Source organism: Bubalus bubalis, chromosome 10 (assembly GCF_019923935.1).
Source record: "Bubalus bubalis isolate 160015118507 breed Murrah chromosome 10, NDDB_SH_1, whole genome shotgun sequence".
In the NCBI taxonomy this organism is placed as follows: Eukaryota; Metazoa; Chordata; class Mammalia; order Artiodactyla; family Bovidae; genus Bubalus; species Bubalus bubalis.
The window spans coordinates 64220758-64234337 of NC_059166.1; the positions used below are offsets into that span (position 1 = coordinate 64220758).

At 36.8% G+C, this 13580-nt stretch overlaps 3 protein-coding genes across 3 annotated transcripts in view; 1 reads left to right on the forward strand and 2 right to left on the reverse strand.

Moving 5' to 3' along the window:
• Positions 1 to 6307, forward strand: part of CDC40 (cell division cycle 40) — a 47971-nt gene extending 41664 nt beyond the window's left edge. Inside the window, exons 13-15 of the mRNA XM_006071831.3 lie at positions 420 to 496; positions 3092 to 3236; positions 4328 to 6307. Of these exons, the coding sequence (XP_006071893.2) occupies positions 420 to 496; positions 3092 to 3236; positions 4328 to 4505 (400 nt within the window). The 3' untranslated portion in view covers positions 4506 to 6307. The remainder of the gene's footprint in view (positions 1 to 419; positions 497 to 3091; positions 3237 to 4327) is intronic.
• Positions 1 to 13580, reverse strand: part of WASF1 (WASP family member 1) — a 130089-nt gene that overhangs the window by 114652 nt on the left and 1857 nt on the right. The gene's annotated exons all lie outside the window — the stretch shown is intronic.
• METTL24 (methyltransferase like 24) overlaps positions 9536 to 13580 on the reverse strand; it is a 125196-nt gene continuing 121151 nt past the window's right edge. The window contains exon 6 of the mRNA XM_044924399.1: positions 9536 to 10069. Coding sequence (XP_044780334.1) covers positions 10007 to 10069 — 63 coding nt within the window. The 3' untranslated portion in view covers positions 9536 to 10006. The remainder of the gene's footprint in view (positions 10070 to 13580) is intronic.

Genomic DNA, 13580 nt, shown 5'->3' on the forward strand with positions numbered 1-13580 from the left:
AGGCTCTTTAGCACTTGAACCTGCTTGCAGAGTGCCGAGTTATGGTTGATTGGCGGGTAAAAGAATACTTCCCTGCAGGCTTGCCTCAGACATCTTGCTTCTGTCTACCGTGGTACATTTTTAGATGAGTTCATTATTAGAGAACTTATAATAACGGATTATTTTTTAACATAAAGGGTAAAGTTAAAATCAAATAGCAGTAGAAAACTAAATCACTGACACTTGTAATTATCATGGAAAGTCATTTGTATAAGTAAAAGCTTTATTAATAAAATGTCGTTTCATGGTTTTCCTTCTTCCAGGAAGTTTCATGAAAGTTTAAATATATAATTTCAAGAGCATCTCTTTTGTTTCAGAGATTATTCTTCTAAAAGTACTTTTAAAAATTACTATTCTGATATGTTATTTTTAATTTTTAGGGATATCCCTGTGGATTTCAAGTATATAGCAGAACCCAGTATGCACTCAATGCCTGCAGTGACTTTGTCTCCAAATGGTGAGTTAGTAGTTACAGTGTTTTTAAATGAGCTTCTAAGACACTGTGTGATTTTTGTTTTCAAAAGAGCCTTGGCCATTCCTTCCTTCCTTGGGGAGGTCTGTCACAGTGCCATACTTGTATATTAGAAATAATCACTGATTTTCATGTATGAGTCACCTCAACCATTCTCTTATTTTTTTAAAAAAAGGTAAAAATAAAAGAAACAATGATTTGCAACATTGCCCAAGCATCTAAGGATTTCCACCTGAGAATCAGGGTTTTGGGGTTTTTTTTTTTAATAATTCTTCCAACAGCATCATGTTCAGCAACTCATTTAGTGATTTACTGTGAGCGCTTTTTCTTTTGGGGAATAGGTAATTTTGTTCTGGTTCCTTATATGAGAACACCTTAGCAATTCACCATAAAAGATTTTCTCAGGCAAAAATTAAAAAGATAAGTCTGCTTAATACTGTTTTCTATTCAGTAACTCATTGCCTTTTAAGTACAAGTACTACAGATAAACTGATATAATTTTACATGAGGATATTAAAGTAGAGGACCCGATGTTTGGGCAGCATGGTCATCAAAGCCACTGTTAGCTCATGTAGCTGCTGTGAGAATAGAGCAAGGAAGAGGGAGCAAGAAAGAGTTTGCTCTTCCAGTCGAAGCATCTACCATAGGCAAATCAGTGGACATTTGTCAAGTGTCCTGTGATTTTTATGAGAAGAGCAACCTCACAGGGTGCTGTTCTGATAGGAACCATATTGTATACAGTCACATTTGTGCACCTACATTTCATACAGTGTATTTTTAAACCATCCGTCACCAATACTGTGCCCGTCTTGAACAAGGCCACTTACCTAGTCTGACTATGAACATTGTTAGGGTCATCCTTTATAATGTCTATAATATATAGGATGCAAAGATACTTCAGTTTAGACTCTAGTGGTTTTGGTGAATCCTGGGTAGATGAAAGCAATGTGGCCTAAATCAAAAAAATGGGCAGAAGACCTAAACTGACATTTTTCCAAACAAGACAAACAGATGACCAATAGGAACATTAGAAGATGCTCTTCATCACTAACTGTTTGAGCAGTGCAAATCAAAAACTACAGTGGGGTACTACCTCACACCAATCAGAATGGATGTCATTAAAAAGTCTATAAATAATGCTAGAGAGGGTATGGAGGAAAGGTGACTCTTACACTATTAGTGGGAATGTAAATTGGTGCAGCCACTATGGAAAACAGTATGAAGTTTCCTCAAAAAACTAAAAATAGAGTTGCCACATGATTCAGCAGTCCCACTCCTGGTCATATACCCAGACAAAACTGTATTTTGGAAAGATTCATGCACCCTTGTGTTCATGGCTGCACAATTCCCAAGGCATGGAAACAGCCTAAATGTCCATTGACAGATGAATGGATAAAGATGTGGTACATATATACAATGGAATACTACTCAGCCATAAAAAGGAATGAAATAATGCTATTGCACAGAATGGATGGACCTGCAGATTATCATGGGCTTCCTTGGTGGCTCAATGCAAGTTCAGACTTTGTCAGAAAGAACCCCTGGAGAAGGAAATGGCAACCCACTCCAGTATTCTTGCCTGGGAAATCCCATGGACAGAGCAGCCTAGTGGGCTACAGTTCATGGGGTCTCAAAAAGAGTTGGACATGACTTAGTGACTAAATAACAACAGAGATTATCATACTAAGTGGAGTAGGTCAGAAAGAGAGAGACTAACACTATATGATATCACACATATGTGAAATCTAAAATAGAACACAAATGAATATATATATAAAACAAAAACATATTTTCAGGTATAGGGAACATACTTGTGGTTGCCAAGGGACATGGGGGGAGGGTGTGGGAGTCTGGGATTAGCAGATACAAACTATTATATATAGAATGGATAAACAGTAAGGTCCTCCGTATAGCACAGGGAACCATATTCAATATCTTTGATAAACCATAATGGAAAAGAATATATGTATATCAGTCACTTTGCTATATAGCAGAAATTAAATGCTACATTGTAAATCAACTATTACTTCAATAAAACTTTTTAAAAAAGCATTGTGTTACTATAGCATTACTAAAATTGTTTTACTAAATTTTTTTTTTACTAAAGTTACTAAAGATTTTTTTTATCATATCTTTGTACAGTTTTATTTAATAATCCTAGGTTTTCTCACCTGGAGTTCCTCTTTCCTCTTTCCGTAGTTAACACAAATAGTCTTTCTCCATGGTTCTATTATTTATATTTATTACAAATTCATTTCATTTCTTAAAATTTAATTTTGTTTTATTAATGCTAAACTCAGGAAGTTTTTGTATATCCTTATTTAAACAGAAGAAAGCTTTTATAGGAAAAATGCTAAATGATACAAGATTTTATGAGCAAAATCCCTTACTCTATAAAATACAAATATTTCTCACTTTCAACAAATCTGTAACACTTCACAGGCAGTATGGTAAATTTATTTTCCTATTATTATATAGTGGTTGGAAACAAAATAATATTAATGACTGAACCTACTTAAATAAAAGTCTTTTTAAATTTTTCAGTCTTCCTCTAAAATGTCTCATTTCTTGAATTTACAGGGAAATGGCTAGCATGCCAATCAATGGACAACCAAATCTTAATTTTTGGAGCACAGAACAGATTTAGATTGAATAAGAAGAAAATTTTTAAGGGCCATATGGTAGCAGGCTATGCTTGTCAAGTAGACTTTTCACCAGACATGAGGTAAGTTTAAACTTTCTCATTTATTCCCGTATTCATATATGATGATATAAACTACTACTATACAAATAGCAACACTGTACAAATCACTTTTATGTATGTAATTGTATGAGAATTGTTCAGATTGTCTAAATGCCAGATAAAAGACAAGAACAAATTAAGACAGTTATATTTGGGGCTTTTTTTTTTTTAAGTTCTTGAGTATATCTCTCTACATTGTTAGTTCTGTGCCCTTTACGCACATAATGAGTCCCTGTCCATATAGGCAATATCTTTCTTTCTTTCTACTTTTCTAAGCAAGGCTGAGAGGACTATAATCACTATATTGCTATGATTCAATGAGCCCCAGAGGAATTAATCCTGTATTGTGGGGTTGAAGTTAACAGCTTCACTACAGCTTTTCTGTGCTAAAACCTCAAATCCAGCCTCTGAATGTTTCTCAGTCACACTAGATTTTTGAAGCCTAGAGCCTTTCTAAGAGTGAAACTCTGTATTCATTCCACTGTTGTTAGCTAAAATATATGGGTGTCACTAATTCATAAATCCCTGTAACCTTGTATGTTTAGCCTGGTAATTGGCACTTAGACTCCTACCTTTGAATGAGTATTGGACATATTCAGAAGCTTTTGGAGCCAAAAGTAATTACAAAGATGATAGTTGAATGAGTCTACATGTGTTTGCATGGTCTACATGTGTGTGCTTGGTCTACGTGTGTGTGTGGTCTACATGTGTGTGCGTGGTCTACATGTGTGTGCATGGTCTACATGTGTGTGAAATTGACCCCCTTACACTGTTTCTGACTGTCTTAGAGAGTGATTGTGATACTGCATTCACTGTGGCCCATGGGTCTCCCACTTTTCCAAGTTGAAAGTAATTTTTCTCTCTTAGACTGGTCACTCAATGGGGAGGTTTTTTGATAGAAGATTAGATTATAGGCTGCTTTATACACTACCTTATTATTCAAGTATTATACAGTCACATTGATTTTTTTTTTTATGTTAAAGTAAGAAATATAAACTCTTTCTCTGTTCCTCATCTTGTTTACCATTTTAAGGTGCTTAAATTATTTGAATTTATTTTTCTTCTCATTACAGCTATGTGATTTCAGGAGATGGAAATGGAAAGTTAAACATCTGGGACTGGAAGACCACAAAACTCTACAGTAGATTTAAAGCTCACGATAAAGTGTGTATAGGTGCAGTGTGGCATCCTCATGAAACATCTAAAGTCATAACTTGTGGTTGGGATGGTCTCATTAAATTGTGGGATTAATGGGATTAATCCTTAAACTATCTAGGATCATTTTTGATCCAATATCATATTTAACTATATTTAATTATTAAAGGTGTTGGATGACAACTTGATTTACAGGTTATGATTTTCTTACATGGTCTTGTGAAGTTGAACCATTGTTAAAAAAAAAAACTTTGTAAATTTGTCTCATATAATTTCATTAGCAACTTCATTTTGTTCTTTATAGATGTTATTTATACAGAGAATGACCATTGACTTTACATTTGACAGGTGGTTATTGCTGGCAGGCGGTTTGGGTTTACCCCCATGATGTACTAAAAGGATCTTTTAGGAGCTGAGAAGGAATCCCTAATGGATTACCTCTTCAACAGAAAGGAAAGAACAGGGATGATATGATTTAATGTGAATCTGAAAGAAGGATAGAAACCACCCACAATTACTGTTCCCATTATTTCCCATGGGTCAGTTCTAATCTTTTGGATTCAGGAGTTCCATTATTTTTTTATTACTTACGTTGTGTCTGCTTAGTTGTAAGCCAGCAATATTCTCTGACTGCAGCATTTCTCTAATTGTTAAACAGTGTAAAATAAAAACCAGTCCAGAGTTCTTTCCTTGGCTTTCTTCTTGATCAGTATAGACAGGACTATATATAATCAGAGAATCACATTATTTTTGAAAATGGAACTCAAGAGAATGAATCAAGACTTTGAATTGTATTTGTATTTACTGTCCAGTAAGGACCTGGCTACACTTTCAGAAATCAGGGTCTCCTAGGTCACTGTTTCACAGAAGTTACTATTGAAATACTCCTCATAGGAGATTAGGTGTGAGAACATAGTTCAAAGTGTCAGCCTGTAATTTCTTTGAAGCTGTATGTTTTATCTTGAAAACTAATCTGATTTTGCTTATGAATATATTCAATAGAACTTTTTAAGATTAGAAAAATGTTAAACTTCTTTCCAAATCTTTGGGTAAAATTGACACTCTGGGAAGATGGGTTCCTAATTTGAGAAGCAAGGACTGTGATTGGTTTAAAAAAGATTTTTTTTTTTAACTTCAGATTGTGAAATTAAGATAGCTTCTTAAATATAGTAGCTAATAGCACTTTAGTTTGACAAGCCATTTCTCCTTTCTTTTTTCTTTTTTACAAATCTATGTCAGATATTTGAATGTAGTGTGAAATATTTCAGTGCCACGTGATAAAAGATTGGCTCATAGCTGCTCAGACTGCTGACTTGGAGACCAGAATCTTGTTGAGTGTTGATATCCTAGGACTCATTAGCCCTGAGTCCTGTGCTATCAAGAGCAATTTATACTCCGTGCCCTTCGAACTTCCATTTTTAAACATTAAAATTTAAAAAGACCGGGTATAGATGACCAGGTGGTATAGCCACATATAAATTTCAAATAAAATTTAAAAAGAGAATAAAGGCTGTAGAGATGTATTTTGGTCACAGCACTCAAAGAAATAATACACTGCCTTGCTGCTGCCATTTCTACTTCTTGATCTGCTGGGAAGGGTGGCTGCCATTTCCTGAAGAGGAAAAAAATTCAATCAGGAGCTTTTCTGTAGTCCCAACCACTGGTTTTAACAAATGTGAATTACTGAAATGTGATGGGACAAAGAATTAATCATACATTTGAACTGTCTTGTTCAGGACCAGTATTATGTATTTTACAAATCATAACTTCTAAATCTGGGTTTATTTTATTGTGTTTTTAACTGTTTCTAAACTAAGGAACTGTATATAAAAGTTGTCTCTTTTTTAAAAAAGATGGTATTTTTAAATAAAGCATTTTTGTAGAAAGTGTTATCAACATTTTTGTTCTTAGTCTCCTTTTGAGTCTCAACTCTGAGACACCAGATTAAACCATTTGCAGATTTTAAATGGGTCATTTTTCTGGGCTTCCCTGATAGCTCAGTTGGTAAAGAATCTGCCTGCAATGCAGGAGACCCTGGTTTAATTCCTGGGTCGGGAAGATCTGCTGGAGAAAGAAGGCTACCCACTCTAGTATTCTTGTGCTTCCCTGGTGGCTCAGCTGGTAAGAATTCGCCTGCGATGTGGGAGACCTGGGTTTGATCCCTGGGTTGCAAAGATCCCCTGGAGAAGGGAAAGGCTACCCACTCCAGTATTCTGGCCTAGAGAATTCCATGGGCTCCTTGGGGTCACAAAGAGTTGGACACGACCGAGCGACTTTCAGTTTCACTTTGATTTTTCTGGGGAGAAATGATGCTTTAAAGGTGAGTATAGTATATTAATGGGCTTATCCTAAATAAATGACAAAAATACAAGACAATGCCCTCAGAGCACACAGAGTAAGTTTTAACACAGTCCATATTTATTCAGTTGGCACCACTGAGTCTTGATTGCACCTATTTTAGAGTACACAAATGTGTGGGGTTCTTTTCCAGCATTAAAAATTTCAAGATCATATTGTGACTGGAAATAAGTGATTACCATCTGGCTCGTTTTCCTCACTGCAACCCTTTTGTCACACCCAGGACAGATTTCCTTCCTAAAAGTTAAGGATAGTAATGATGCTTTGGTAGAAAATTTAATGAATATTTACATAGTGAAGCACAAGCTGGGAATATTTTGTCCTTAATAAGAAGCCAGTTTTAAGATAAGGAACATGGAGTAGTATCAAACAGACATTTCTCTAAGGATGAAAGTATAGAGTGATTTTTGAGGATGCTCTGTGAGGCTGGTTGATGTTCTTAGCTATTAATTACCTGGAAGAAAACATGGACAGTGAAATAACAAACCCTATGGTAGCTGTAAGAATTGTAACACCAGCAACAATTATAGAGACTCTACTTGAAAAATACTGTTTCTCAGAATGTGGACTAAGAACTACCTGGAGATGGTGCCCCTTACTGAGATACAGAATTCAGAAGAAAGTAGTGGATGATTAGGGAACCATAATGAATTCAGGTATGGAGAGGGAAGTGTGAAGTGCCATCCAGGTCAAAATATCCATCAGCAGTATTAACTTTGGGTCTCAAAGAGACCTAGGGAAACCTGATGCCATTTTTCATCAACAATGCATGTTTTTCTCATTTTTGTCATCTTTGAAATAGAACTATATCTTAAAATCAGTGATGTGTCATAATTTAATTGGCAGCATTCTTTCTTAATGGATCATAAAATTACTGATGAAATACAGTATAAACAAGGCAAATACTAAGGGGACCTAAGAAGAAGAGAGGAGCCAATGGAAAGAAGATTCCATCATAGCACTTGGCTCAAAATTCATGTTATCAAATATTTACTTGATCATTGGGTAAGTGAATGACCTAGCAAAAGATTGCTCTGAGGGAGCACCCCCTAGAACCAGTTTTTTATCTAAATATTTCAGCTTATGGATTTCCAAACCATGTGATTATAAATTCAATTTCTTAGACTGAAGGTTTCAAATTCTTAGAACAAACTGATTTTCTACAGAGCTACAGGAAGGGTAGACTTCCTTGTGCTTGCAAGAAGGGGGATAGAGGTCCTTTATTAGAACCCTCTTCCATTGAGATTGTCACCCTCCAAAGGTCCCACTGCTACAGGTTATCAGCTCCAATCCTGTCCCGCCAAACAACAAGCCTTATCTCTAATGCTCTAGGCCCCTGGCCCCTTAACTGTTACACTGAACTCTTAAGACCACTGCAGTGTAGGTTCCTGCTACCTCTCAGGTTCTAGGGTCCCTCTGAACCTTTTGTGTCTGAAGGTTTTTCTTTCTTGGGCATTCATATATATACAGAAACGTGTGTGTGTGTGTGTCTACACACATGCATACATATATATTCACACATATACATAAACAGAAAGATCACCATGAAAATACATCCTTAATCTAGTATCTTTGAATATTGCCACTTTTTTGTTAGAACATTGTAAAAACAAGTATAAGCAAGTGCAGTCTGAAACATTCTGGTTTTTAGAATCTTGGGAGCTTAAGTGTGTTGCCTAAAAATGTACTTTACCTAAGGGTACTTCACTTGTTGACTGGAGAGCCATCATAACAGATTCATCTTTAATCTAGGCCTTTTCTTGTGAATAAACATATCATTTGGTTTCTCTTGAATTTATCCTAAGACTTCCCTTTTATAGTACACAAATCAAGAAATTACCTAACCACCCTCTAAGCCTTCTCTAATCACAAAAATCTTAGAATAATGAGATTCTTAAACTAGAAGAAACCTTAGAAATCAAATATTCCAACCTAAGATAAGAAAATAGGCCAATAAGGGTGATGAATTGCTTGGTATCACACAGCTAGTTAGCAGCAGTGTCAGAATCTTTCTCCCTTCATCCCGCTATCCTGTCTCCTCTACATACTTCCACTTAATTGTGTATTTTAAAATTGTCATATTTGTGTCGTGATTTTTGTGGCTTCCAGCTTGCTTTCTCTGAGGTAGTTAATAGACTGTGTTTATTTCATCCTTTGGTAAAACAGAACCTGTAACTAAAAGGCATTCTAACAGCCTGTTCCACTAGAGTTAGACCAAATGGTAACTGTGCTGGGAAGGACTTTTCTGACTTCAGTCAAATAGCCTGGAGAACATAATATGCTCTCTCTCCTTTTTACTCTTTGAAAAACTATCTTAATATTTTTTGTCCTAAAAAACCACTGTGGTTTTAATCACTTTTATAGGAATGCCTGCCCCTGCCTTGACAGAAGTAGCCTTACATCATCATACTTTCTTTCTCTCATAAACTGAAAAATATTCTCCATGGTACTGTGAGTTGTGATCTAACACAGTGACTCTAAAAAGTTGTTCTCTGTTTAAAAAAAAAAAAAAAAAGAATGAGGAATGAGAAAAGAAGACTGAGGTTTAGTATCCTAGGATAACTTCTAACAATACTTGAGCCTTTAATTATTATCATATTTATTTGATTCAATTATTACATAGCTCTCAAGTCCCCAAGGTCAAGAAAGATCTTCAGGTTAGCATCTTTAATCAGGAATGAGGACTACTCCAAGTAGTGTAATAAACAACCATGTCAAGAAAAGGACTTGTGCCTTAAATTAACCAAAATGAGAGAGACTGATTCATCTAAATTCCAAAGATATGTTTAATATCAGAAAAAAAGTCAATGACAGATAATGATGAAATAATCTCACTGAAAAAATCCTATGTGAAATAGCTTTCTTTATATTCATACTCAACAATATTTATGGAGCACATTTGACCTAGCAGGTCCCATGGTAGGCCCTGGGGATACAGACATGACTCCTACCCTCATGGAGGGAAAGTCATCACATAAGCAGACCCATGAAAGTAAACGGAGTGTGAAGCTGGGGAGCACAGAAGACACTGTGGTGATGGTAGTGGTTTAGCCGCTCAGTCGTGTGCAGCTCTTGAGACCCAGTGGATTGTAGCTTGCCAAGCTCCTCTGCCCGTGGGATTTCCCAGGCAAGAATACTGGCGTGCGTTGCCATTTCCTTCTCCAGATCTTCCTGACCCAGGGTTTGAAACCATGTCTCCTGCGTTGCAGGCTGTAGGCGGCTTCTTTACTGCTGAGCCATCAGGGAAGCCCAGAAGACATTGTAGGGAAACATAACTGGGGGCCTTCAATAAGGGGGGGTCCCTGAGGAAACAATGTTTGATTTGACATCAATCCTTGAAAAATAATATTTTCTTGTACAGATAGCTTATTTTTATTGATACAAAATTGTGGTTTCTCACTAATGTTATAGAACTCACTTAGACTTTTGGATATTATATGATATATACCCACCTAGGAGAAGGCAATGGCACCCCACTCCAGTACTCTTGCCTGAAAAATCCCATGGACAGAGGAGCCCGGTAGGCTGCATGCATCCCGTGGAGTCGCGAAGAGTCGGACGACTGAGCGACTTCACTTTCTTTTCACTTTCATGCATTGGAGAAGGAAATGGCAACCCACTCCAGTGTTCTTGCCTGGAGAATCCCAGGGACGGGGGAGCCTGGAGGGCTGCCATCTATGGGGTCGCACAGAATTGGATGCGACTTAGCAGCAGCAGCAGCAGGGGTGATGTCAGAATATCTAATGACCAGAAACGTAGGACATAAAGCAGAATAGAAGCTAAATACAGGGAGGGGGCAGGGTGCTGGAGACTGCCTATTGTGCTGTGCATTAATTGCTTGATCTTGGGGCAGTCTAAGGGTCTTGTGGGAGGAGCTGCAGTGGAAGAGAACCACTAGGGGACTCAGGACCACAGTCTTTGACCAACCTAGCTCCTTGATACATATTAATTGCATATCTGTCGAGAAGGAAATGGCAACCCACTCCAGTGTTCTTGCCTGGAGAATCCCAGGGACGGGGGAGGCTGGTGGGCTGCCATCTATGGGGTCGCACAGAGTCAGACACGACTAAAGCGACTTAGCAGCAGCAGCAGCAGCAGCATATACATACTAAGCTTCTCTATTAAAATAGTCTGGATTAGAATTTAAACTTAGCAGGGGAAAAAAATCCCTTACTATTTCAGACAATCTTATTTCACAAAAGCTATCACTAAGAAAAACTTAAAATATTTTATGAGAATATGAAGCTGCTAGTTTAACACAGCGTTAGTTTTAACAGGTATTTTTTGAGAACTCGTATTTCCCTGTATTGTGCTTAACATAAAGTGTGACAATATTTAGCTTACTTGATTTACTTAAGGACAGAAATACAATAAAATAATTTCTATAATTTCTAAATTTAGGCAGTTTAAGAATATATCGAATCTTTGGATTACAATTTCATGTGGTAAGTTCAAATACCTTTTTAAATGTGAGAAACAGGAACATATTTTAACATATAATTAAATGTACTGAATTCACAAAGAACCAGCAATTGGCTGGTACAAAAAAGAATTATGTTATTGCTTAAAGGCAAACATAAACTTATTGCTAAAAGAAGAGAATTGTATTACATAATTGAGCTTGTAGGTACCATTGTATGGTCAAGTAGGAATAGAATTATCTGTTTCAATGAGGCTTTCATTTTTCATCTGGAGAAATATGATGAGGCTGGTTCCCTGGTATTAATTCAAGCTTTACAAAATCCAAACATGTTCTTGCATGGTATTTACTATATAATAAATACAATCTTATAGCCAAAGCAGAAATGCTTACATGAATAACTGATTTGAACTAAACACTGTAAATTCATAAATTTGCTTTTGTTCTAGCCTGATGCAAAGACTAGTGGACCTTTAGTCTAACATGTTTGTTTATGTCTTCCTGGCTCCCTTTATTTGAACATGTCAAATAGTTACAGATATTTATTGATAACCTATTATAACTACATAAAATACAATCATTCTAAGAAAAAGGAGAATGAGAAAATTGTTTTTCTTTGACTTTAATCTCAGATTGTGACATAGACTTTGTGCCTAAAGGTTGACCTCTGACTCTCTTACATCCTCATGTCTTTCGTCTAAAACAGAATCATTTGATAAGAGCATTATTAAATTTGTATTTTCAGATTCATTTATTAACTCTGGTAGGAGTTAATTAAGAGATGTGTGTCACAGATATTCACATCTGAGTTCATATATCTGAACATCAAAGGCGAATTTGAAACAAAGGAAATGCAAGCTATACTTCCAAGTGACTGGGCCCTTCTTGAAATCCAGGAGCCATGTGGGACCAGCCAGGGCCAAGAGTCACTTCCAAGCCTTGCAAGATCTTTTTGGCAACCTGAATATATTGTCAGAGAAGCTTTTGGGACCCCATGTTTTTCAGTAAGCTTCCATTTGGTGGACATATTTTAATTGAATAGATTGTTTAAACCTGCCTGCTACAAAAATGATCCCCACTCTAACAGATCTGCAGGTCTGGTCCTGGTATATTAGTAGACTTTTCTTCCCATTTACTAACTGGGAGGCAAAAATGTGTCCTTGCATTTGTCAAATGCTATTGAAGCAGCCCTGTGGAGGGATCTGCATGGGCTTTGGGATCTGACAGGCTGAGATGTGAACTGCTCCACCATTAGAATAACCTAAATAAGCTACTTAACCTCTGAGTTTCCTTACCTGTGTAATTGGAAAAACTGCACTTCCTTATACTGTTGTTTGGAGGATTAGGAATAATCTATGCACAGTATTAGGCACATAGTAAGCTCTCAGAAAATAGCAGCTCTTGATTCTGCTTGTTTGTTTTTTGCATTTTGTTTGTCTCATTTTCGTGGTGGCCCTGGCCTCCAGGGTGAGGGCCAGGGATGCTGCCCAACATCCTACAATGCACAGAATGGCCCTCCTTCCCTCACCCAACAAAGAATTATCCAACCCAAATGGAAATAACACTCAGGTTAAAAAACCCTGGCCCACACAATAAGCATAATAATCCTAGAGGCAGGGAAACCATAGCAACAGTCAGAATATTCATCACAAATTTCAAACTATCTATGAAGGGAATGAAGGACAGTCGTAGAAAAAAGCATAAAATAAGAACAAATAACTATTAAACAGGCTGCCTAAGTAGGTAGGTGTGGGTGGGTGTGTTTGTGATTTATTTTGAGTTTGTCTTAATTTTTTTCTCAACAGTACACCCATTCTTGCTTCAGATACATATATAGATAGATATAGTGTGATGAAGTCAATGTTCTGTACCACCAATCTGGAATAAGTGGTAACTTAAGCTGTACAAAGGGAGCTTTCAGTAATGTTCTTACTCTTCAAGACCATGAATTAGGAACCTTGGTATGAGTATGAATACATCTAAAACCTAATCATACTAGACACTTAGTATACTTCATGTGCTTAGTTGCTTCAGTCAAGCCTGACTCTTCATGACCCCATGGACGGTAGCCTGCCAGGCTCCTCTGTCCATAGAATTCTCCAAGCAGGAATACTGGAGTGGGTAGCCATTCCCTTCTCCAGGGAATCTTCCCGAGCCAGGGATCAAACTTGGATCTCCTGCATTGCAGGCAGATTTCTTTACCAGCTGAGCCACCAGGGAAGCAGTATACCTCATACCTTGGTGTACAAGAAGGGTTAAAAGGTTTAAATAAAAAAGATCTACTGTGTTTAATATATAAAATTTTTATTAAAAATGAAAGGTAATTTATGATATAATCCAAACAGGATTAGGACTAAAGTTAACTTTGTTTTGGAGGCTATACCATGCAAACT